The following is a 24,843-nucleotide window of genomic DNA, read 5'->3' on the forward strand; positions in this document are numbered from 1 at the left end:
TCTGGAGCCTGTGCTCCGCAACAAGAGAGGCCGCGATAGTGAGGGGTCCGCGCACCGCGATGAAGAGTGGCCCCCGCTTGCCGCAACTAGAGAGGGCCCTCGCGCAGAGGCGGGGACCCAACACAGCCAAAAATAAATAATTAATTTAAAAAAAAGGAGCCTGTGCTCTGCAACAAAAACAGAGCCTCATAAGCTGGAGGGAAGGGCCACAGGTGCCAGCCTGGATGAACGGGGCCCCCTTGAGAGGTTCATGGGAGGTCACTGCCCTCCCTCCAGCCTGGCCCTGCCCATACCATCTTGCCTCCATTGGGGAAGTTTTCTCAAAGCCTTTCCGAAGAGCCAGGCCCACCTTTCTCTGACCTCCTATGTGGCAAGTGTGATTGTAAAAGCCCCTTTCTGAAAGCAACAGGCTCCTTCTTCACACCTTTGGTTTTCAAACCCAGAAGAGGGGAGCCAGGAAGGAGGGGCTGAGGGGGAGGCGGAGACCCCAGTCTGATCAGATCCTTCAGTCTGCAGGGCCCCATGAGGGGGCGGAGCCTGGCAGCCACGAGGTCAGAGCATCCGGAGCCTGAGACTGGGCTAATTCAGCGATGACATCGCAAGGCGCTGAAACAGGATCACTGACGGTAGCTCCGGACCCTTCGCAGTTTTGAATGATTGGAAGTGCCCTAGGCCAGGCCCGCCTCTTCTCTGGGCCTCAGTTTCCTAAAAAGGCAGGAGTTAGAAGTGCCAAGGCTCTGGTAGGAACAGCAGATGTGGGTGGGCTTGCCTCCAGCTAACCCCGCCCCCAGGGACCTTCCCTGACCTAAATCAGCCTTGGGGTGACCAAAAGGCAGTTCGGTGTGCTCTCGGGGCGGGTCAGAGAAATAATACGAAGGACTTTGACAAGTACAGCTGCACTGGGCACGTGCTGAGGTAATCCATGAAAGGGAGCACTTCTGCCCGGCCAGGTGGCCATTCTCATGTTCAAATGCCGTTGAAGCACAAACCATGTTGTGCACCTGGCAATCCACCCAAACCCTAAGAACTCAGCCCAAATTCCAACACCAGACTCAACTCTTCAGCTTTTCTAAAAGAACTCAATTTTTAAGCCTTTGTTACACTCAGGGCATCCTCCGTGCTAGTGATTTCTTGTGATTATAAAACAATCAGGAAAAAAAAAGTGTGTGGGGGGTAGGATTTATTTAGATCTGCAGTTTCTAACCAAGCCCAGCCCTCAGATGCCTTTTCTTTGGCCCACACAGTATTGATACAATAATCTGAATTAGATTCGACACTTAAAAATTAGGGGATTTCACGTTTAAAATGTCTGGCTTTTCTTGAAAAATCAGAATAGCACACCAGGCCCAGAGTCCTACAGGCAGCAAGTGCCCCCTTCAGGTGAGACACAGACTCTCAGGTGTGCCCTGATCACCACCACTCCCTATCGCCCGCATCCAGCTGCTTCATGCACGTAACTTACCACCCAGGGCCCTTGAACACTGGACTTTTCAACCTCTGAGCTTGAAGGCCTTTTAAGTCTCTAGAGGCATCAGTTTTCAATCCAACCTGAGCTGAGCTCACACTTCTTTTTTTGAGAAAAGCCAGAAGGAAGAGACAGAAGCTCGTTTTCCACATTTCTTCTCCAAGCCACAGCCACTGCTTTCTAAAAGGCCCTCTCTCAGTCTTTGCCAACAAGTGGTCCTTTGTTCTCCTCTCTCTGCCCCAGTATCTCCGTAATCTTAGGTGGGAACACGACGAATGTGAGAATCGTGCTCATTCTGTCTGGGGCTGAGCCACGTGAAGAGTGCAGTGAGTGGTGGCAGCTGAGGGGGACGCCGAAGGGGGAGGTAAGGGCAGCGAAGCCCTTCCCTGCCCGGCCGTCAAGCCTGTGGACCCAAGGATCTGAGGTTCTCCACCGGTTCATTCAAATGGTGTTTCATTCTGTGCTCGGCCCTGGGGGCTCCCAAATCTCACTTCAGCTTTCCCAAGTCCGGCGCTTAGCACAGCTGGCCAAGTGCCATGTGGGTAACAGGACAGACTTACAGTAGGAGCGATGTTTTACCTTAGTACAGGTGCCAGAGAATGCATTTTCAATACCTCTGATTCATCATAATAGGAATCAAGGAGTCACAGTAACGTGCCCCTCAGGGTTTAATTCCTTTGCTCCAGCTGAAGGCTGCTCTGAAGACGGGGGAAATACACCTGTAACGTTGCTACTGAAGTGCACCGAGACGGGCTCAAGGATCAGGCTTGTCCTTGGGCTCCTGGAGCACTTCCTGGCCCACATCCCCCACCCTAGGGCGGGTCCACATTGAGGGGGATGGATACAGAAGAGAAGGAAGGCACCAGTACTTCCTCGGGGCCTGGGGAAGGAGTCAAGGGCTCATGTGTTCTCGCAAAATGCACTAACGAGGCTTGGCACCAGGAGAGCGCGTCATGGTGGGGCCCTGAGGATCCGCGCAGGAGAGAAGCCAGGGCAAGTCCCGTCTGCTCCTGGAGCCTCCAGCACGCTGGTGCCTTACAGGCTCCAAGCTTCTTCAACAAGAACCCCATTGAAGCATCTTTTAGTTCCAGTATTTCCCAAGCCAAATTACCAACAGAATCCAATGTTAATGAAGCATGTATTAGTCTCCTTTATGAGTGTTCTGCCAACACATCTTGAGGGATGCTGGTGCTGTAGAAACAACACTGGTTCTGAGTTCTTGTTCTGGCTTCTCAATTTACTGTGTGACTTTGGGCAAATTATTATCTCTCTGATCTCCACTTCCTTTATTATGTGATGGAGGTCGTAATACCTGACCTGCCTATATTTCAGGTGAAATGTGATCATATTTGGAAGTTTTTGAAATCAGAAAGTATGCAGCAACCCTGCCGATCTGATTCCCTAGGCCAGAATTAGGGTTCAGGAATCTGTTTTATACACACACAGACCCACACCCTCCATTTGGGGTCTACCTGTGTCTGATCTATGGCTCCATCCTGGCCCATCAGAATAGGCGGGAGAGACAAAGAGATAAGCAGTCCCAACAAAAAGGGGAGAGGCCTCAGATTCAGCATTTCAGGGTGGCTGATATTCTGTGCGGAAACCTGTGCACACATTACGGCATTGGGTCCTCACGAATACCCTGCGAAGGAGGCTGTGTCTCTACCTTACAGTCAGGAAAACAAACTCTGAGAGGAGTTAAGTAACTTATGCAAAGCCACACAGCCTGAGAGTAGAGTCAGCCTGGGTTGCCGCTTTGATGACTCAGAATGGATGCTGGGTCCCAGGCACCTAGCAGGCACACGGCGAAGGCACCGATCATCAGTCTTATAAGACTTGCTACTGTTTCCTCTGTCCGGACCTCGCCAGTTTCCACACTTACTACACACACCACCAAGACAGCGACCATCGAACATTCCTCAAACTCGTGCAAAACACAAGTGACCCAAGAGACCTCTTTTTTTTTTTTTTTTTCTGAAACTGGGACAGTTGTGGGGGAAAAAGAGGTGACAGAACTGCTCTAGCTGAGATTTAAGAGACAAAACTAAAAGGCAGGCAGTGCTGATGATTCAAATGAACCAACTGCAAAATGATGTTTGAGAAAGTTGGGGGATCTGGACTGGGTACTAGATGAATTATGGCTTATTTTGGTGGCTGTGAAAAGGCACTGAGGCCCTGTAGGACAACGCGTTCTCCAGGCAGGGGTGAAACGACATCTTGGCTGTCATTGTGCGGGGGGGGACATGAGGGACTTCCCCAGCGGTCCAGTGTTTAAGACTCTGTGCTTCTAATGCAGGGGACACAGGTTCGATCCCTGGTTGGGGAACTAAGACCCCACATGCAGTGGGTGTGGCCAAAAAAGGGGGGGATACGAAAATGTAGCAAAATTTTGGTAATTGTTTTCGGTAAATGATGAGTAAAGGGCATCGAGTAGCCAATTCTCTCCGTTTTTGTGGATGCTTGAGATGTTTCATAATTAAATAACAAAAAGTTGATTCAGACACTGGATGTGATGATACCAGTCTTCTTGCATCCACTCACCCACCCTCAACCTCCCATCAGCACCGGCTGCTGCAGACCCCTTAACTGCTAAAGCCCACTCAGTACTCAAAATGCAGCCCACCCTCCTTGCAGCCGGCCCTGGCTCCCCTGCTTCTAGACTGGGTTGTCTACAAGGGAGATGCAATGGCACAACTGGGGTGGGGGGGAAGCACACCCCAGCTTCACATTTGCAGACACGTGCCCCCTTCCTTTCTTCAGCTGTAAAGTGAGCACAAGAGCACCTACCTTGCAGATCACTTACACTGGGATAATCGGGCAAACTGCTGGACACAGGGTCTGGCTTTTGCTAAATGCCCAATAAATGTTACCTGTTACTCCCATTATTAATCTTTCAATCTGATCACAGCACTTCCCTGCTTAAAACCGTCAGTGGTTCCCTGCAAAGTTCTAGAACAAGGTCAAACTCCTGACTCAGGGCACCCACCTCTTCCAGCCCCTGCTCCACCTCCTTTCGCATCACTGCTTCCCTCCCTCGCCTCTGTCCCTTTGCACCTGCCATGCCTCAACCTGGAAAGTTCACCTCCTCCTTGTGGCTCCGGGGTCAGCCTCTCTGAAGGGCTGCCCAGACTCCCAGGCTGGGCCAGTGCCTGCTCTCTGGGCTCCCACGGCGGGCACATCTTCACCCTGGCACTGATTGCACTGGACTGCCATCGGCTGACTCACCTGTCTCCTTTAGCAGCCTATCAGCTCCCTAACCAGCCTGGGGTAGATCCTCTCCCAGGGGCCTACTCTCTACAGTCAATATAGGGTGAGTTTACCTGACACTCCATTGGGCAACTTGGTTTCCAGACTGTATTTCATAAGAGGATACATTTTGACTTCTGCTTCAGGGCCTTTGCATTCACTAGGCATGAGTCTCCTGGGATCTTCTTAAAATGCATTCTGACTCAGCAGGTCTGGGGCCCAGCCCGAGATCGTGCATTTCTGACAAACATCCAAGTAGCGTCAAGGCCGCAGGTCCCGGGACACACTGAGAAATGACTCACTCCCAACCTCAGCCGGGCTCCAGCCAACTCATCCTTGGGTCTCAGCTCAAACATCACTTCAAAAAGGGCTTTCCCGACACCTCACTTCCAATGAGACCACACTGATCCCCTCCTAGAGCCCAGGCCTCACGTGTGCTGCGTGAGGTCTCCCAGACCAGCACGGGAGCCCCAGGCGGTGCCGGAGGGGTGTGCCTCTGGGTTGAAAAAAAAAGCCTCCAAGCCCCACACCCACATTTACTCCTGTGAGCTTCTGACACAAAGTCCCTGAGGGGGGCCTGCTTGTCCTCTGGAGGGAAGCGGGCATCCAGGAGGATGCAGAGGACTTCCTGCCACACTGGGGATTCTGAGGACTTGCCAGACACCTCCGCCCACCCTGGCCAGACTCAACTTGAAAGCAGATCATCTAGGAAGGCCCACCCTGGCTGCCCCTTCCCGTGGGGCTGCTCCTTGCCCCCCGCAACCCCTGCAGCAAACCCACCAGCCACTGCTCGAAGAGATGCCCCCAGCTCACGATTTCTGTTTCAGCAAAATTAGGAACAGTCGAGCGGGGACGGCACATCTTGGTGAATGAACTCCCGGAATGAAGCTCACATCACACAAATTGCCCAGAACCCTGAGGGCCGGTCCAGCTTCCCGTCCTGTCCTGTCCCCTCCTCCCAGCCCCCAAAAGTGCTCAGGGCCTTGCCCTCCATCCCTGCCCCCTCCCGACAGAATGCACCACTGCCCACCCACAAACAACCAAGAGCAGAGCCCATCGATGCCCCTACCCGGGTCGGGGTGCCACCCCACCCCTGGATGTTCGGGGTGGAGTGAGGCCACCTGCACTCTGCAGGCCGGGCAGGGAGCCTCCCCTCCAGGCCCGGCCTCTCCATCTCCAGCACGCTGAGGCTCCAGGGCGGGACCATGTGCTCTAGGACGGTGATGGAGGTTCATTTTCAATCCTTTCTTTATTCCATCACAACAGCCTACCCTATCCCCCTATCACCCTAAAGTCTCCACTTGTGCCCTAGCTCATCTCTCCTCGGCCATGGCGGTTCTGAAGAGGCGGGCGGCCTCCCGGAGGCTGAGCCTCGGAACCTGGCTCCAAGGGTCTGGGAGCACCTGGGAAACGCTCCCGCCTGCGGTCCTCGCTTTGGGAGGAGAAGGCACGGTGACGCCCAGGCCTGCAGAGATGCCGCTTCTCCCTGGACCGGGTGGCGGATCGGAGTCGGGCTGAAACGACGTCCTCGGCAGGGTGCTTGGCGACAGTTCTCACTTTGTGCCACAACAGGAAGAATAAAAACCAAACACCAACAGTCCCGTCTTCAGCTAACCATTCCTCAGATGACAATAAAATAAAAAGGAAAAGCCGACGTGATTTGGCAAAGGCTTCTTAAATTTTAAATTAAAAAAAGAAAAAAAATTCACACAGAAGAGATTCAACTTGTCTGCTTTGAAGAAATATATTAAAGAAGGTGAAAGGTTAAAAAAAAAAAAACCAAACCCCAAATAATGATAAAAATAGACGTATCCTCTGTAAAATTCTGGACTAATCTACTGAGTCATTCATATCTAATTCAGTATTCAGAGCATGAGGTGAAATACCAAAGTATAAAAAATTAAAACACAAGACAAACCAAAAACACCTTGAGAGACTGCCTTTGAGCAAGCCCACCGGGCTCGCAGCTGGCTCAGGCTCCACTGCCGAGTGCTGGAAGCTTCGCTGTCTGGTCCCTGCCGCACTTGCCCTGAGCAGACCCTCAAGGCCCTCAAAGTTCTTCCCTGGCCCTGCTCAGTTTTGTGGCATGTTCTTCTATAAACTTGCTCAAATGCTCCAGATCTCTGTTTCCGTCCTCAAATTTAATTGGGTTCTTTTTGTCCCCGCTGGGGGAGAAGTAGATGGTGGGGAAGCCCTCGACTTTGTAGCGGTCGTTGGTGACATCGTTGGCCGTGGCGTCCATCTTGGCGATGACCAGATTCTTGTGTCCCTTGTACTTCTTGCCCAGGGCTGTGTACACGGGCTCCAGCTGCTTGCAATGTCCGCACCAGGGCGCGTAGAACTCGATGAGGACGTCCTTCTTAGGGTCCATCACGATGGAGTCGAAGGTCTTCCCCACCACGACCTTGACCGGCCCCTTGTTGTTCTTGGGCACCGGCTGGGATTTGACAACTGGCTTCAGTTTTCCTGCCGAGGAAAGCAAGCAGAAGAGGAGCGTGAGAGCCGAAAGGCCCGGACCCTGGCGGCTCTGACCGGACCAGGCAGCGAGGCTGGCCTGACGTGCAGGACAGGGCACGTCAGACACTGCCAGGGCCAGGCAGGGCCTTGTCTCCAGAAGCCCACCCCCAGTTCTCTGACATCCTCTACTTTCCCAGTCCCTGCAAAGGCCAGAGAGGGTGCAGGTGGTGCCCCACAAGGCCTAGCAGACACTGGGTCCTGTTCAGTGAGGCCATCACAAGAGATGCTGCCGATGCAGAGGGGTTACTAGGAGGGTGGGCGCCGCGGGCTGGAAGCCACGGCGGGGAGCAGACTGAGCAGGGACGGACAAGGAGGTCTGCCCGCCAGCCGCCAGCGCTGGGGACCTGCGGCCACGTGCTCAGCCAGATCCGAAAGACACTCGGCTTGATGCCAAAGCAAGTTTCCCTCGTACGGGAAACTTACGTCTAAGTCCAAAAGCCTGTTGTACTTTACATATTTTAAAAATAAGGCTTCTTGAGATTTCCAAGACACCTGCCTTTTTTCTATTACGAAAAAAAAAGAAAGAGAGAGAGAGAAAGCAAAAGAACGGGGATTCTCCATCCCCATCTTCCCATCCCTCGGGTCCAGGAGGAAGCCTGGGCCAGGCCCCCGACAACAAGCCGGCGGGGCCGCGGAGGTGGAGGATGGGGGGGGATGGGATGGGGGGCCCACCTTTCTTGAAGGCGCTGACGAAGGCGCGGAGGGCGTCGGCGTCGAAGTCGTCGGGCTCCATGGCGAACCTGCGGCCGCCCTCGTCCAGGATGGCCGCGTTCACCTCCTCCCCACTCTCACTCAGCCCCAGGTCCTTCACCTCCGTGGCGAAGTCGTCCTCGTCGGCCACGGCAAAGGTGTACTCGGGGAAGTCCTTGGCCACCTCCAGGACCTTGTTCCGCCAGAACTGAGTGGCTGAAAGGGCACCGAGGGCCGTGAGCCGGGCCGCAGCGGCTGAGGCTCCAGATGCCGGGCGCAGATCTCGGACCAGCCTCGGGCCGCAGCCCAGGGCCCCCTGCCCGCAGGCGGGTCGGGGTTGGGGGCTGGTCTCGCCCGATCGCCCCCCCGCGTCTCTAATCTAAGAGGGCCCAACTCGACTCGAAGCTCCCCTCCTGCTCAAGCAGAGAGGGAAGGGGGAAGCGACACAGCCCGGGAGGAAAAAGCCCCTGAAGCCATAAGTAACCACACACCCCAGCCGCCAACCCGGGCCTCACCGACGCGGTAGTCGAAGCTGAAGTCCACGCCGTAGTACACGACCACCAGGGGGCGCCGCGAGTAGCGCTTGGCCTCGTTGGAAGACTTGCGGTGGCCGACAAGGGGCAGCGTGTGCCTCAGCACGTGCTCCTTGATGGCCGAGCTCTCCGTAGAGTCCTGCAAAAGGGGGCAGGTGAGGTGCAGCTGTCCGTTGCTGTCGACGGGAAAAGACATCTGCTCCAAGAGACGGGCACAGGGGCCCCACTCCAGTCCACCCAGTGATGCTGGGGCCCCTCCTCAGGGAACCCGAAGTGAGCCTCTCGGGCAACCGCAGAGGCCGCGTGCCCTTCCCTCTGGGTGGGGGCTTGTGGTCCAGGTCAATCAGGTTCTGCTGGGGGAAGGCCCGGCTCCCAGATGACAGCGGCGCTAACATGGGCTAAACTGGGCGCAGGGTCCCACCTTCCCCTGGTCTGATCCTCACAGCAGCCTGTCAGGGACACTGCACGGACGAGAAACACGGTGCCGTGATGTGAAGCGCCGCCTGGGCTCCGAGCTCCACCTGGAGAAAGCCTGCCCCTGACTAGCCGCTACACCGAAGCCGGGGGCAGGGGTGCGGGCAGTGTCTCTCAGGAAGACCATGGGGCCACACAGCTGCACGTGAGGGCGGCACGGCCACCCACTCTACAGGTGAGGAAACCGAGGTCCAACGAGGTGAGGCTGCCTGCCCAGCCGGAAGTGATGGATGACCACTGCTCTCTCCCCCTAGGGCCCATGTCCCATCTGCAGGGATGGTCAGGGAGGTGGCCCCAGGTGGCGCTGAAAAATGGCAGGCCGGGCCAGGTGGGAGGAGGCAGCAGGGACAAGGCAGAGGGCAGCTGGGCTGTGGCGTGTCTTTCATCTGGACGGCCCCTGGACCAACCGTCACTCAGGAGGTGAGCTCAAAGCCGAGGGACCCAGGACGAATGTGCTCCCGAGCTGAGCACCTGGCACCTGCGGGCCCGAATCTGAACTCAAGGCCAGAGCCCTCCTCGCTTACGTCTGCGGCAAACAGGCTATCCCCTCAGCACAGTGCTGCTTGTGCTGATTTTACACCTGGCTTCATCTTACCTGTCCTGCCCTTGTCTTCCCTTTGTCCTAATTTTTAAATCCATTTTTTTAAAATTGCATTTTATCTGTTGTGTCAATTTTTTACAAAGCAGCCTGAAATAATTTCTGCAACAAAGACGGTGTATAAATAATACCAAAAGAGCAAAGTAGCAGTGATGTGTACAACAGACTGTGGATCTCAACCTTTTCAGGTCAAGGACCCCTTCAAGAACCTACTGAAAGCTGCAGACAGCACCCTTCCCCAGGAGCACGCACACCACATAGAACTGTGCCATCAGGGCCCCTCTGTGGACCCAGAGTCAGTATCTCCGGATGCTAAAAAGAGAAGCTGGAGGGCAGGGGGCGAGATGAGACCACGCGCATGTGTCCTGGCTGGGGACGCATTTTCCCCTTAGTCTGCTCCTAACTGGTTGTGGGACCTCCAGCCTGTTAGCTCACTTCTCTGCATCTTTCTATCAAATAAAATATTTGGATTCAAGATGTAAGGTTTTTCCCAAACCTGAAGATCTGTTCAGTGGAGTGCAGGGCCCCTGTGAAGCACTTGGAACACCGAGCTGGACCCAGGCTCACCCTGGGCTGGGAACTCCCTCCGCCCCTCTAGAGGTGAGTGAGTCACCCCCTGAGGAAGACCGAGAGTGGGGGGGACACAGAGGAAAGAAAGGCCAAGTCCACATGCCATGTCCCACAGCGTCACCCAGTGAACAGAGAGGCCCGTCATCACTTCGTAGGCCTCAGCGCCCAAGCCACCTGGCGGCAAGTGAGGCTCGGCTCAGACCCAGCAGCCAGCACGTCCCGGCCAGGAGCCACACCAGCCACGCAGGCCGGTGCTGGCCTTCCAGGAGCTATAAAGACCGGGGGAACCCTTCTGGCAAAAGCAGGTGGAGCTTTGCCAGGGGCCAAGGCCCCACGACCCACCAGGTATGTGAGACCCCATCCCCCGACCACCATCCCTCCCGCGAACCCTGACCAAGAGACCTTCATGCCGATCGGATGCCCCGGGGCTGGCATCCCTCACCCACCTGGATGTCCATCACGTGGCTCTTGGGCTCATATTTGGACTGGAATTTCTCAGGCTGCATGATGACCAACTTCCCCGGGGAGACTTTCAAGAACTTTGCTATTTCAGTGCTGAAAGTGTGGTGGAATTTGTAATCCTCTCTCAGGTTGTTAGCTGAAAAATTAACACAACAATAAATACACAATTTACTAAATTGCTTAAATGATTTAGATTCAACTCACTACCCACATCAGTCAAAGCAAACGCCCAGAAAATAGTGTTATTAACCACGAACGCTGTGTGGACAATATCCAGAGCTTAAACACTTGAAAGGAGTCTGGATTTTAAAACTTGGTATAGATGTAATACCTTAAAATCTATATATCTTGGAATTTATTTTAAAAATAAACAATCTTCACAGAAAAACTTAGAGCTAATTTGTCAGGCGCTACGGTCGACTGTGGCCTCTGATGCTGAGAAGCACGTAACCCTAGACAGACAGCCCAAATCCTCCTGTGTCCGTCACAAGAACCCTCCATCCCCACAGGGAGTTTTCACACCCAGCACCCTTCACAGGGGTTTGACTGCTCCTCCTCGAGTTGCTGGGTGGCCTGTTTGTGGGCTGCGGTTCTTCTCCTACACATACTTTAAATCTTGGGAAACTCCCAAATGCAACCCCACTGTCTGAGGATACTCTAGAACAGGGGCTGACAATCTTTCATGGAAAGGACCAGACAGGAACTATCTTGGCTTTGTGGACCCCACGGTCACAACGACTCAGCTCTGTGCTGATCAGCGTGCAAACCATCCAGTGTGCTGTGTTCTAACGGGACTTACAAAACCAGGTGAGGACCGGATCTGGCCCGTGGGCCAGCTTGTCAACCCCTGCCCTGGACCCCACAGGGGGACCACCTCAGTCCCTCTGCTCTGTCCTCGCTGAGGCATCCAGACCCACCCTGAGCGGAGTGTGTGGTCCCAGCACTGGGTGAGGTGTCGCCCCACCCCTGAGGGCAGCCTCCGACTGGTTATAGGAACAGGCGGCTGAGGGCACAGCGCGTGTCTTGCAGGAGGCAGGGGGCAACCTGGACAAGCTCACAGCTTTTGGAATCTAAGACAGACTTAGACTGAAATCGTAATTTTCGACCTGCCAACTGCGTGACTTCAGGCCTGCCACTTACTCACCTCCCCGAGCCCCAGTCCCTCCTCTGTAGAAACAGGACAGGGCACCTCTCAGGCCACTGTAAGAATGAAACAAGGTGGCCCACCCAGAAGGCACACCCGTGCTAAGCCGCCAGGCGCCCCGGGTGTTTGTTATCAGGTGGCCCTGGGTGGAGAGACAGAATCGACTCAAGAACTTCCTGCCTGCCCTCCACGCTCACAGACCCCTTCCTCCCGCCAGCCTCCCGCCTGCTCCTGCCCCATCAGCTTCCCCGTCTGCATCCCCAGGACTGTCTCTGGCTCCTTCCCCGCAGTCTACACCCCAGGCCCTGTGCCCGTCACCCCTGCCTGGGCCTAACCCGACCGGCCACGTGGAGTCACACCTACGTCGGACTGGGAGTGAGGCAGCTGGACAGGCAGCACCCGGGCCCACCCAGATGTACAGCACCAGAACCCACGTTCTGACAAGATCCCCGGGGAGCTGCACGCACATACATGTGTAGGTTTGGGGACTCCGTGGCTGCCTGTGGCCCTGGGTGGGCTAGGGGACCCCTCTGCAAGTTTCTAGCACAACTGGGTGACAAGGTTACTGACAGAATCAGTGAAGACTGAGGAAGCACAGAGTTTAGCTCTACTGTAAGTTTTACAACGTTAATCTGCATTTGACAAACGCACGCCCGTGACTGCGCAGCACAGAGATTAGCGCTAAGTGGCAAGCAGATCATGATTACTCCTTCGAAGCAGAAGACCAAACTGTTTTGGCGTGTGCGACGTGGGGTGAGGGGTGGAGGGCACTCGGGAGGAGCTGATGCGGACCGAGAGGATCCTGACCGTCCCTGAAGAACCATCTTTTGTTCACGACCCAGGGACCCTCCGGGGAGCGAGGACGCCGGCCCCCACGGGACACCACTGACAGCTGCTGGGGATAAACTTTGCCTCCCAGACCAGCAAGACCAGCATTCACTGTGCGATCGGCATCCCCAGGCACTTTGCTAAGCACTTCCTCCACTTTATCTCAACTAACGTAACACCCTTCCACGTAGGACAGGTCACCGTGCTGGATGGGAGATCTCCGAGCTGATCAAGTCACTGACTGTGGTCACGGTGTTCTAACCACTGGCAGAGCCAGGACTCGAACCCAGGTCTGATGCAGAAACCCCCGCTTTCCGGTCAAGACCCTACCCCTGGCAGAGGGACTGGCTCTGGGAAGGGGCCCCTGGAAGGGGCGGGAGGTAGACAATGACCTTGGATGAACTTGACTGTGCCCCTCCCCTCCTCTCAGAGGCCAGGGGGGGGACTGCGCAGCCCTCTCATCCATTTAGTAAGAGAACATATCACCCACGTGCAATTAAAGCAACAGGGAACCAACCCCCAAGCCCAGAAAGGAAAGCCTGTTCCCACATATGCAATCTCAATTCTTCCATCAAGCCACCCCCTAAATCAATGCCCAGGAGTTTTATACAAAAGCAGCAGACTCCCCAACAACCTCAGGCGGCCCAGGCACGGGCGCCCCGCCCCGCCCAGAGGGCCACTCCTTACCGGCGTCCTGGTACTTCTGGTAGGCTGGGTCGCTCTCCGCCTTAAAGACCCCAACGATGATGACGTCGTCTCCATCCTTCAGGAACTCCTGGACCTGCTTCAGGGCCAGGATCTGCTTGGAGGGCGGCCCGGACTGCTCGATCATGTAGTCGACGATCCCTGGGAGCAGAGCACACGCCTGAGGGGCCGCTTGGGGCTGCAGGGCGCTGTCCCCACAGCTCTGCCGGCGCCCACGCGCCAGGAGCTTCCCTCCCCACTGAGGCCAGAGGACGCGGCAGTACCGTATTTTTCCCGTGGGCCGTTGTAATCAAAGGGCTTTCCCTTGCGGAAGATTTTCAGGGTGGGATAGCCGGAGACGTCGAACCTCTTGGCCAGGTCTGTCTCCGCAGTGGCGTCGACCTTCGCCAGAGGGATCGGGGGAGAGCGCTTGCTCAGCTCCTTGGCGGCCTTCTCATACTCGGGGGCCAGTTTCTTGCAGTGTCCACACCTGCGACAGGAAGCAGTTCTGTCAGGGGCCTGTTCTGGTGTGGATGCCACCTGCCAGGTAAGTGAAGCGCAGAAACCCAGCCTGCGCTCCCGGGTGACTGGAGAGATCCGGCCAACCTCGGGATGCCCCCGGGTGAGGGTGGGGCCCAGGCCTTCCCCAGGGGCCAGCAGGATGTGGCCTCCTCCTTCATGGGGGGTGGGGAGACGCACACAACACACACACACCCACACACACACGAGACCTGGGCGGACAGGGGTGTAACCGTGACATGGGGTAAGTCATGGGAAAGGCAAGACAATTTTCTTGGTTGGAGAGCTGGGGCAGGTAAGGATACCAGTCAGTGGTGACTTCACACAGGACGTGAGGGTGAGCTGGGACACGAGGAATGGGCAGGAAGTGGATGCAAGCCTGTGAAGGGGGGGGTGAGGGGAGGGGACAAAAGGCAGGAAACTGTAGGGACCCTGGGGCTCCGGCACAAGAAGGGAACACGTCTTGAGTGTAAAGCAAGGGTCAGGGTCAACTTCCAAGATTCACTCCAGAACAGTCGAGAGCAGAGACGAAGACAGAGAAAACCAAGGTTCAAACACCTCAGGAGGGAGGCAGCGAGGCTCGGGGGACAGCGGGCACTGCCCGGCGCACAGCCGTGTCCTCCAGCTCCCAGGGGCCCCAGATCGTTGGGTGGCCCCCCTATGTGGCCCACGTGGCTTACTCTCCCCTGCAGGCTCCACGCTTCAGGCCTACATTTTAGCCTCATCCTATCCCCCGGGAAAGACTCTGTGAAACCACTTCTCTCGGAACACGCAGCGCGCCACTCTGCCCACTTGTGCACAGCGAGGACTTTGCACCCGCCTGCTCTTCGGCTAGCCCTGCCTCACGTGCGGGGGTCTGTCCCTGCCACCCCCGGCCCGTGCCTGTACCGAATACAGGACGGGCCTGACCAGTACCCGATAACAGGAGAGAGACACCATCTTACCACGGGGCATAAAACTCCACCAGAATGATGTCCGACTCATTCACCACCTCATCGAAGTTATCTTTGGTCAGCACGAGCGTGACTTCTGGTGGAGGTGTCCAGGTGGGCTGGGAGATCTCTTTGACCTTGGCCACAATTTCTGGAAGAAACAACACAAGACTGAGCACATGCAGGCCCCCGCTCCAGGGGTGGCAGGTGGTGAGGGGCGAAGAGAGAGAGCGGGGCCACAGAACAGGACCCATCTGATTTCCTGAAATCCAGTCACGTCTACAGCCAGCACCACTCTGCACAATTAAGAGCCAGAGGCCCACTGTCTCCAACAGCCATCCGTCACATGTCCACTGGCACACGCACCCCCTGCAGACTGCTCGAGACAGGCCAAGCCCAACCCAACGAACGAGACTTCCGCTCCTACCACGCCGGGGTTCTAACTGCACTCGAACCCCGAGAGGTCATCTCCTAGTGTTTGACCACACATGCCTATTAATGGTTTTGGGGGCATCCTCTTAACTCGTACAAATACATATGTATTTAGACATGCACATCTAGCACTGGCACGTTACACGCATCATAAAATGTAACCAAACTGGAGAAAAATGAAAAGAGGAGCAGCGGCTCCCACGCCGCTCAGGCTGCACAGACCGCAAAAGGCCCACCTGTGGCCTGCTTCCCCGGAGATGGATTCAACGCCAGGCCTGGGACACTGAATATATTCTCGCAAAGCACTTTCCAAGTGGTTCTTAGGAGCAGCGGCTGCAAACTTTTTCTCTCCTTTTTTGCCATAGACTCTACCAAGGAGCCGGGTCTGAGACCCACGGCCGCAAAGCACGAGCTTTCAGACTGGAGCGCGCACAGCAGCACCTGCCGGTGCAGGCAGAGCCGAGGCCCTGGGGCCGTCAGCGCGGGCGAGCCCCATTATTAAGACGCACTGGGAGGGCTGGTGCCTGGGGAGGCCACTTAGGCAAACTCTGCTCTCAAGATTCCAAACTGGGCCACATCCCTAGCTGTCAGGTGTCAAGCGCAGACCTCCAAATATACAAGTCTGTCACGGGACAGACTCTCGCACCAATTCAAAGGGAACCTTGAGATCAAGTCCACATGACCTCACACTCTGTGATGAGGAGCCCAAGGCCCAGCAAGGGAGGCCCTTGGGGGGGGACACAGGGCTACGTGATGGCAATAAAGACCCCAAACCTATTCAGTGCTATTTCTACTATGCTATACTGGGAATGGAAAATGCAGCACAAAGCCATCTTTTTTTCTTAAGTGATTAAGAGATATGCTAAAGGCTACCACAATGTTATTTTCTCATTCATTTAATGAAACTTATTTAGTGTCTGCTGTGAGCCAGGCAGGGATCCATCGGGCCTGGTTTTAGAAACACTGGCTGTCTCCTCACACCAGTGGTTCCAATGTGGTTCCAATGTGGGGCTCTGGACCCGCAGGTTCGGCAAGCCCTTGGCGCTCACAAGAAACGGTTATTGGGCCAGACCTGAAACTTAGTGAATCAGAAGCTCTGGGCTGGGGCTTGACAGTCTGTCTTAACGAGCCCCCTCAACCCCACCCCACCCCACCCCACCCCCCGTGAGTCGGATGCAAGCTAGACATTCAGAAGCACTGCTCCAGCACACTACCAAGACCCATGACCTGTAACACACCGGCTCCAGACCTTGAGTTTCATGGTCGTCAATGGAAGAACATAGCCCCTCCTGTGCAAGGACAAGTTTATGTTGATCCAAGTTTCCGCGAACATTCCATCAGGGATCACTCTCTGTCCACTCAGCTTGGCTTCCTTTCTAATATCCAAATTCCCCTCCCATCACCCCCTCCACTTTCCCTTCCAGGGGGAGGGAACCCTGGCCCCGACTTCCACCAGCAGCTCAGGAGCCGCTCACCTTCCTGGGTCCTGGAGCCCTCGTAGTCGACAGCCTGCCCCTTCTTAAGGATCTTGATGGTGGGATAGCCACTCACGTCAAACCTGCTGGCCAGCGCCGATTCCGAGGTCGCGTCGATCTTGGCGACAGCAATGGGAGGGTCATTCTCCTTCAAGGTAGTGGCGATTTTTTCATATTCTGGAGCAAACTGCTTGCAATGCCCGCACCTGAGAATTAGATTTTGGGAAGAAGCAGCAGGTTAACTGTGCCCATGGAGACTTAAATCCAGCAACGCACACACAAACGGGGGCACTGGGACCAGAAATGTTTGCAGTTAACAAGAAACACAAAACAGGGGAGGCCAAGGCGGCTGAAAGTCAAACAGATCCAGGTTCGAAACCCAGCTCTGCTGAGGGAACATGCTTTCAACATCTCTCCACCCCAGTGTGAGGAGAAAACTCTTCCTGAAAGATGCTGTCTTTTCCACTCCTCTCAGAAGCATATGGCGGGGTTTTCCAGAGGCTACGTGACCGACGATGATGTCAGCATTCTGATGTTAACATGTAATAGGGCTATTGTTATTTAAAGATGACTTTGTCTATTTCTCAGTTTTAATTTCCGATATGGTAACTACTGATAAACATGACCCACGTAACAAGCTATTTGAGGTCCTCATTTTTTAAGTGTTAAGGGGTCCTGAGAACAAAATGTTTGAGAACGGCTGATCTATAAACCAGGAATGATGTAACCTCACAAGCCTGTCCTAAGGACTGTTTAGATACTTCTACGAAGCATCTCACACTATACTAGACAAACAACATAAGAATATCTTGACATTTTGTCTCCGAAGTGAACCAAGGAGGGCAGGAGAAAGGGGAAAAAGAAGACAAGATTATGAGATGGAAAAAACAGCAGAAGAGAGGTGGGGGGAAGGAGCCCAAGAGTCATGACTGGCTGCACCGTGAGGGTGAAAGATGGGAAAAGAGGGGCTGCTCCCCCAGGGCCCATGCACCTTTCCTATGGGAGGCCCCAGGGGCTGCACTGGGCAGCTGCCAGACTCCGGCAGGAGGAGGGGGTGGAGGGCTGAATCTGTAACGAGGGATGCGTCTGTCACCCACGCAGGTCTCTGTGTCATCACAGCTCGTTAGCCGCCCCCAGCTGTAACTAGCAGAGGACGTGTTCACATTTTTAAGCACTGGATCTGAAACGAGCGGGGCCCGCGGTCCGCGAGGGCTGGCTCGTTGGACGCTCGATGCAAACTGGCAGAATGCTGAGCTCCTGGCGCTCCCGAACCAGGAGTCTGGGTTCCTGCACCCGGACACTCCCACCCTGCGGGGTCTGGATGACTCTGAGGGGTCAAGCCTGGGACACAGAGGAACCCCTGGTACATCTGGCTGAGGGGGGCGGAGCGTGGGTCCTCACCACGGAGCGTAGAACTCCAGCAGCACCGTGTCTTTGTCAGCCACAAAGTTATCAAAGTTCGCGTCATTTAGGACCAAGACACCGTTTTCTTCCTTAACTTCCAAGTCGTCACCGTCGTCCTCCTCCTCCTCCTCATCTTCCTCCTCCTCGTCTTCCCCCTCAATGGCATCCTCTTTATTATTAGAATCTGTGCAGAAAATACCCAGACTGGTTAGGAAACTGGTGACCCGCCTCCTTAAAAATCTTCCTAGAGGGACTTCCCTGGTGGCGCAGTGGTTAAGAATCCGCCTGCCAATGCAGGGGACACGGGTTCGAGCCCTGGTCCGGGAAGATCCCACAGGCCGCGGAGCAACTAAGCCCGTGTGCCACAACTACTGAGCCTGTGCTCTAGAGTCCGAGAGCCACAACTACTGGAGTCCGCTGACCTAGAGCCCGTGCTCCGCAACAAGAGAAGCCACTGCAATGAGAAGCCCGCGCACCGCCATGAAGAAGTAGCCCCCGCTCGCCGCAACTAGAGAAAGCCCACGCGCAGCAACGAAGACCCAACGCAGCCATAAACAAATAAATAAATAACTTCATTAAAAAAAAAAAAAAAAAAAAATTCCCTAGAACCGAAAACCCTCAAAATGGTCATGAGTCCTGCGTGGTCCCTGGGGGCCACCACCACGCGACCTCGGGCCTCCCCGACCCCAGGAATTTGCATATTGGGTGGCCACTTAAGATTTCACTTAAAGGGAGGTCATGCCTAAAAGATGGTTGAAAACTAACTACAGGCCTAGAATTTAAAGTCTAAAAACTGCAGCAGGACTCGGAGGGCAGGACCAGCCCCCTCTCCAGATGAAGCTCTCCCTCCCCAGCCTTGCTCCGCATGCCTCCAGCCCAGGCACAGAGAACCGTCCCTCCTGCTCCCCACGCACAGATCTGACCCACCGCTCGGGGCCGCCCCGCAGCAAGGCTCCTCACCCACATCCACGCTGTGCGTTTCAGGCTCCTCACTTTGTGGGTCCCCCATGTCTGTGCTCAAGGGCCAGGCTACTATCACAGACGTGTTCCTCTTCCTCACCCTCTCTGCTTCCACAGGCAGGAAGGACTGCATCTAATCCCAACCCGCCCCCCGGAATGAATGACTGCCTGCCTGGGCCCCAGATCAGTACTAACAGGAAACAAGTACTGCTTCTCAACTTTTCCACCCTGGAGGTTACTCGGGCTGACTCTATAAGTAAAATATGATTCCCCACACTCTTCCCTTCACATTTCAACCTTTTGCTGAAGGATTATAACACCTGTGGGGCTATTTTTTATGTGTATGAGGTAAAAATGCCACCCCTTTCAGAAACGGATTAGGATTCCATCCTCCAGAATGAAAAGTTGAGAACCAGTACTTGTTTCCTGTTCGTACCTTTGTAGGACACGCTGCCTGGAAGCAAAGTACTCTTTCCAGAACGCAAGAATATGAGCACATCTTGTTATCGAGGTTCAACTGAATTTGTTGCTGAACTACAGGTACCAGAAATCCTGAACGGCCGTTCTCGTTACCCAGGTTCCCCAGCTGCTACCACGTCAGCAAACAGAAGTGCAGCCAGCACGATTTCATCAACTCCAAAGGCAGAATGTTTCAGGGCCAATTATTTATTTTTTGGAGATGCTTCCCAGGAGAGAAACCAACACTGACAGCAGGACTGAGGTCAGGGCTTGAAAACCTGCCCTCGGGACCCGGGAACCCCGGGACTTGCCCAGTCTTAGCCGCCCCTGAACGGATCCAGTGCTGGCTCTGCAGCTGCTCAGAAAAGCCAGGAGCTGGTCTGGGCAGGGTGGCAGCTTTGCTCGTTATCATGAAAATCTACCAATCTGCACACTAATTGTCAAAAGCAACCCAAAAACCCACCCCACCCCGCTGAGCCCCACTTTCCTCCACACTTGTCCCTTCAAACACCCACTGCTTTTTCCTTTCACATCCCCCTCTCCAACTTAAGGCAGAAGTCCCTCCATTGCGCGGGCAGGAGAAACGGCTCTAAAATCCAAAAAGAACACCCAGCAATTTGAGGAGTACATACCCAGCAGGCTCCCATGTTTCTTGGGGCAGGTTACCGGCCCTGCCCGCGGTTATCCTCCCACCCTCCCTGAGCTCCCCAGCCACCTCGCCACCTCCCTGCTCCACGTCAGGGACCCTGCAGGGTGGGAGGGCCTGCAGAAGCCCCAGGCCCCCGGCACAGTCAGCAGGAGGCTTGGGGAGAGCGGTGAGAACCAGGCTCTCTGGACGTGGAGGGGGCAGGACCCAGAGGAAGACAACCTGGGCTCAACCCCAATGCCGCCTCTCAGGGCTGTGGCCTCAGCTCGTTTCCTTACACTCACGTCACACTGAAACCCCTTCCACTGGTGACTGGCAGCCAACACTGTACACCCAGGTCCTCGGGAAGCCTAGGACCTAACACTTGAGAACCTCCGGGTTTACACCGGCCGGCTAGGGGCTCCCGGTACTTCTAGGAACACTGCCTACAACAAACTTGCAGGACAAGTACTAGCTGACCCATGCCGGCCTGCAGAACCCTGGTCACAGTGGCTTTCAAAAGGCTAGTTTGACCGCCCCTCACTTGAAAGTCCCACCCAAAATGACCCACATCGGGGCTGCAAACCCGGGGGCTTAATGTGGGGATGTCGTTCAGGTTCTCTGCTCCTGTCGGGGGCCTAGGAAGCGCCACACGCCTTGCCCCAGGTCTGGCTGCTCCCACGGCCCGGAAGGCCTGCTGTGGGCAGGCGGGTAGGCCCCAGGCAGGGCATCTCCACCCTCACCGCCTGCCTGCTCGGCTCAATCCAGGAATCAAGTTCACTTGCGGGCGGACGGAAAGACTGGAGGAGGGTTGGGAAGAAGGCTCGGGAGAGCTTCATGCTCTCTTCAGGCTAGGAAACACAGCTCGGGGAGGAAGCGGGACTCGGCTGTCTGCTCAACGCACAGGGATAAGGTGAATTTTACAAAACGGAAACGCAGAGATGCTTCCCTACCTACACACAGCCCGAAGTGGTCTGTAAGCACTACTCGTGATGGGCTCTCACGGTTAAATGAGGGTCCGTGAGTTATCCTGGGACAGAGCTCCTAACAGGGAACTCATTTCTTGATACTTTTTAAAAAACTGACTTTGAGTTTATATTTTTAAGGATCAACAAAATGGCAGAACATTCCCTACATAATTAAGGATCCTCAACAGCATTAAGGCGTGGCCCCCCCCTTTCCATTCCTCCCCAAGTTGCAGACAATCCCCAAGGTTGACTCCTCTGCAATTGGAGAACGTGCTGGCTCTATATTCCCACGGACTAAAACCCCACACATCCGGACAAGGAAAATATCTCAGTTTAATGGGGAGACCACTCTTCACTGGGCTTCACTTTTAAAGTTGGACATTCTAGGATAGAAATATATCCAAAGCGTTCCAGCCCCTTCTGGAAGGGTGCCATCCTCCTCAGCGTGTAGTCAGTGAAGCCTCTTGCATCATCTCCACACACTGCTTAGCCCACCCAGTAAGGCCACTCCTGAAATGTAGGCCCCTCCTCTAACCAGGTCACTGCAACCCCTGCCCACTCCCAGCAGGACATGTGACAACACGGGATGCTGCCCAGGCTGGACACCAGCGGCTCCTACAGCACGTCCTCATCTGCCTCCTCAGCTGGCCGGTCTTCCAGTCCCCACCAGGGAGGTGCCCATAAAAGTGGGGTAAATCTTTTTTTTTTTTTTTTTTTTAAGTATTTATTTATTTATTTATTTATTTATGGCTGTGTTGGGTCTTCGTTTCTGTGCGAGGGCTTTCTCTAGTTGTGGCAAGCGGGGGCCACTCTTCATCGCGGTGCGCGGGCCTCTCACTATCGCGGCCTCTCTTGTTGCGGAGCACAGGCTCCAGACGCGCAGGCTCAGTAATTGTGGCTCACGGACCTAGCTGCTCTGCGGCATGTGGGATCCTCCCAGACCAGGGCTCGAACCCGTGTCCCCTGCATTGGCAGGCAGACTCCCAACCACTGCGTCACCAGGGAAGCCCAAAAGTTGGTAAATCTTACCATTAGGTCAATACTGAATAGAAAAAGAGAAATTTGTTACCAGATATAACATCATTTAACTGATATTGTTTATGTGCCAGGCACCATGCTGAGCACGTAAGCACACTATCTCAACCCCCGAGGGAAACACATTACATGCACTTTACAGAGGAAGAAACAGAGAGCTTTAGTCACCTGCCCAAAGGCACAACGCTACTGAGTGGAGGGTCCTGACCGCTCAACTGCTATGCCATGTTGACACACAGGATTTTCTTCCCAGGATGCCCCAAGTTTTACATGGACTCGTTTGATAATTACTTCCCAGAAACGAAAAGATAGGGGCAACTGGACAGTTCCTCAGCACTGTACCCAAGTGAATTTCCACTTACTTTAAAATCTAAACCAATTCCAAATAAAAGCAAGCAAGGGACTTCCCTGGTGGTCCAGTGGTTAAGACTCTGCACTCCCAATGCAGGGGGCCCCGGGCTCCATCCCGCATGCTGCAACTAAGAGTCCACATGCTGCAACTACAAGAGCTCACAGGCCGCAACGAAGATCCCGCATGCTGCAACTAGGACCCGGTGCAGCCAAACAAATAAATAAATAAATAATAAAATAACTAAGATCCCGCATGCCCCACAGTGCGGCAAAAAAAAAAAAAAAAAAGGTAAAAAGCACGAGAGGCAAAAAAGGGGGAAAACCCCCTAAGGACTGGGACCATCTGGGGTAGAGGGAAGTGTGGCCCTAAAATAAATCGACGGGATGGGTTATCTGTGATAGAAGCTGAACGTGAAGAGCCAGGGATGGGAAAGAGTCAAGGTAACTACTAGAAGCCCCACCCTACCCAACCGCAGAGATTCCCGGGCTCACTCCAGAGGCGACTGCTTCCCAGGGTCTCCAGTGCATTAGTGACCTGGGACCCAAATGACAGACTCACTCTTCCTAACAGCCTTTGGTGTCCACCCATGTTTGCCACCCTTCCAGGCCTCTTAAGAATCCCCGCAAAACAGAATCACTGTATCAGAACCAAGACAAAGCTAGTTTGCTCTTTGGCTACGTTCCAGAAACTACCCTCCATCTCCACTGGTCCTCAAACTTTAATGTGCCTCCCAAAGTTTACTTTGCCCATGAATCAATGAAATGTTTAACATGCAGATTCGAGGGCCCACTGCTGCAGTCCGCTTGGGTGTATTTTGGGACTCTGTATTTAAATAAGCACCAGGTGATTTGGATAAAGGTCCTAAGACACTTGTAGGTGACACTACTCTCTAGTTCCTGTTGGCAGGTAGGTGTTCTTCTCACCAATCGCTGGTTTTTAACTTCCCTTTCTATGTGGGTAAAGACTCCTGAATCACTGACTTGCATCAAAGTTACTCAAGCTGTTTAAAAGAGTATAAAGTTCACAGTTCCTTTACACACTAACATTAGAAAAAGGGGTTTATTTATATTGGAACAAACTCAACAGGAAAAAACTCTAGTCACCTAGAGAAAGGCCAGAGAGAAAGAAGTTTAAGACCAGTAATGCGATGCCTTGTTCTCTAGAAATTAGCATTCTTTTCTTGACTAAAACTTTCTAATTTTCCAAGTTCTCTTACACCATTTGTTTTTAGATAGCCGATTTCAAAGAAAAATGCAGGAGTGATGACTAGTAGCTGCGAACCTTCCTCCCAGAGCGGGCGCTTTATGGGCAGGGGCCACACTCATCCTTAACTCCCACAACCCAGCGCAGTGACTGACACACACAGTAGGTGCTGAATAAATGCTCGCACAAGGAATGCTATCTCCGGTTTCCAAAAGATGCAAACCAAGCCATCCCTTTCTCCCTCAAACCAGAACCCTTGAGTTACTTATATCCAAACCTACAAACTACAGTTTTGAGACGTAAAATGCTTGCTGCCCGCGGTTGTCCCGAGAGCTCCCACTTGGGGCTTCATGCCCTCGCCCCTTCTCTAAAATCTGTTTTGAAACCAGAGGCCCCTCTCCCTTCACACTCCCTGGGCGTGTTAGCCTCAAATGCTGAACCAGTTCCCAAGCTCCCCTTCCCAGGAGCGGGCAGTCAGCCTGGACTCGAGGAAAATCTGAGCAGAACCAGGGCGAAGGAGCCGGCATGCAAAGAAGGCACTTTACATCCTCTCCGCGTTCAAGACTCGGTGGCAGCCCCGGCCGCTTCGCTGCCCTCCTCTCCCGGATCTCCCAAGCGATCCTGCCCCCGCTACCGCCCTCAAACTGCAGCACGTCGGCGGTCCGCGCGGCGCCCCCGGCCCACAGGCCCGGCCCGCCGCCGCTCACCTTCATCCGGGCCCTCGGCGCTCGCCGCTGCCAGCAGCTGCGCCAGGGCTAAGAGCAGAACGAGCAGCCAGGCTTTCCGGGGCCTCATCGCGACTGTGCGGAGCTTGGTCTCCTCGCGCCGGCGGCCGCTGGGCGATCCCGAACCTCAGGCTCCGGTCTCGCGAAGGGAAACGAGAGGTAAGGAAAGAAACCGCCCCTCCCGGAAGACCTAGCCGGCAATTGACTGGGGGCGGGGGAAGCCGCGGACCGGCCAATCCCAGCCCGACCGGGGGCGCGGGCCGCGTGCGCCGAAGTGCGCGTCCGAGCTCCGCAGCACCCAGATCCGTAGCACCGAGATCCGCAGCGCAGACCCTCCTCCCTGGCCTCCTCCGCAGGCCCCGCGGCTCCGGCGTTTAAAGATCAGAGCGCTAACGTGAGGTGCCCCCTTCTGATTGGCTGCGCCCCGGCCTCCAATCAGCGGCTGCCACTCGGTTTGCCTGGAGCGCACAGGCTGAGAGAGGGAGCGGGGGAGAACAAAGGCGGCGGGCAGGGGCCGGAGGGGCGGGGTCGGGCTACGCCTCG

General features: G+C 54.8%; 1 protein-coding gene and 1 long non-coding RNA gene across 2 annotated transcripts in view; one reads left to right on the top strand and one right to left on the bottom strand.

The window, feature by feature from the left end:
• The window catches only part of LOC309632028, a 39,552-nt gene extending 32,988 nt beyond the window's left edge, over window positions 1-6,564 (top strand). Inside the window, exon 2 of the long non-coding RNA XR_014246702.1 lies at window positions 200-6,564. This is a non-coding gene — a long non-coding RNA (uncharacterized lncRNA). The remainder of the gene's footprint in view (window positions 1-199) is intronic.
• Window positions 5,942-24,694, bottom strand: PDIA4 (protein disulfide isomerase family A member 4). The gene is made up of 10 exons (XM_082399045.1): window positions 24,283-24,694; window positions 17,971-18,157; window positions 16,570-16,775; window positions 14,675-14,813; window positions 13,496-13,701; window positions 13,215-13,373; window positions 10,540-10,691; window positions 8,434-8,590; window positions 7,901-8,134; window positions 5,942-7,177 (listed from the first exon to the last, which is right to left on the bottom strand). The coding sequence occupies exons 1-10, from the start codon at window positions 24,368-24,370 to the stop codon at window positions 6,762-6,764; spliced, it is 1,944 nt and encodes a 647-aa protein (XP_082255171.1). The 5' UTR covers window positions 24,371-24,694; the 3' UTR covers window positions 5,942-6,761.
• Window positions 24,695-24,843: the final 149 nt, after the last annotated feature.

Source organism: Balaenoptera borealis, assembly GCF_965194805.1.
Source record: "Balaenoptera borealis genome assembly, chromosome: 7".
In the NCBI taxonomy this organism is placed as follows: Eukaryota; Metazoa; Chordata; class Mammalia; order Artiodactyla; family Balaenopteridae; genus Balaenoptera; species Balaenoptera borealis.

What these genes read in the sequence shown, in the direction of transcription:
- PDIA4 (XM_082399045.1), bottom strand. Translation starts at nt 24,370, where the DNA reads ATGAGGCCCCGGAAAGCCTGGCTGCTCGTTCTGCTCTTAGCCCTGGCG. An exon ending in CTGGAGTTCTACGCTCCGTG is followed by an intron (nt 16,776 to 17,970) that starts GTGAGGACCCAC and finishes TCTAATTCTCAG; the next exon opens with GTGCGGGCATTGCAAGCAGT. An exon ending in GTGGAGTTTTATGCCCCGTG is followed by an intron (nt 13,702 to 14,674) that starts GTAAGATGGTGT and finishes TTCCTGTCGCAG; the next exon opens with GTGTGGACACTGCAAGAAAC.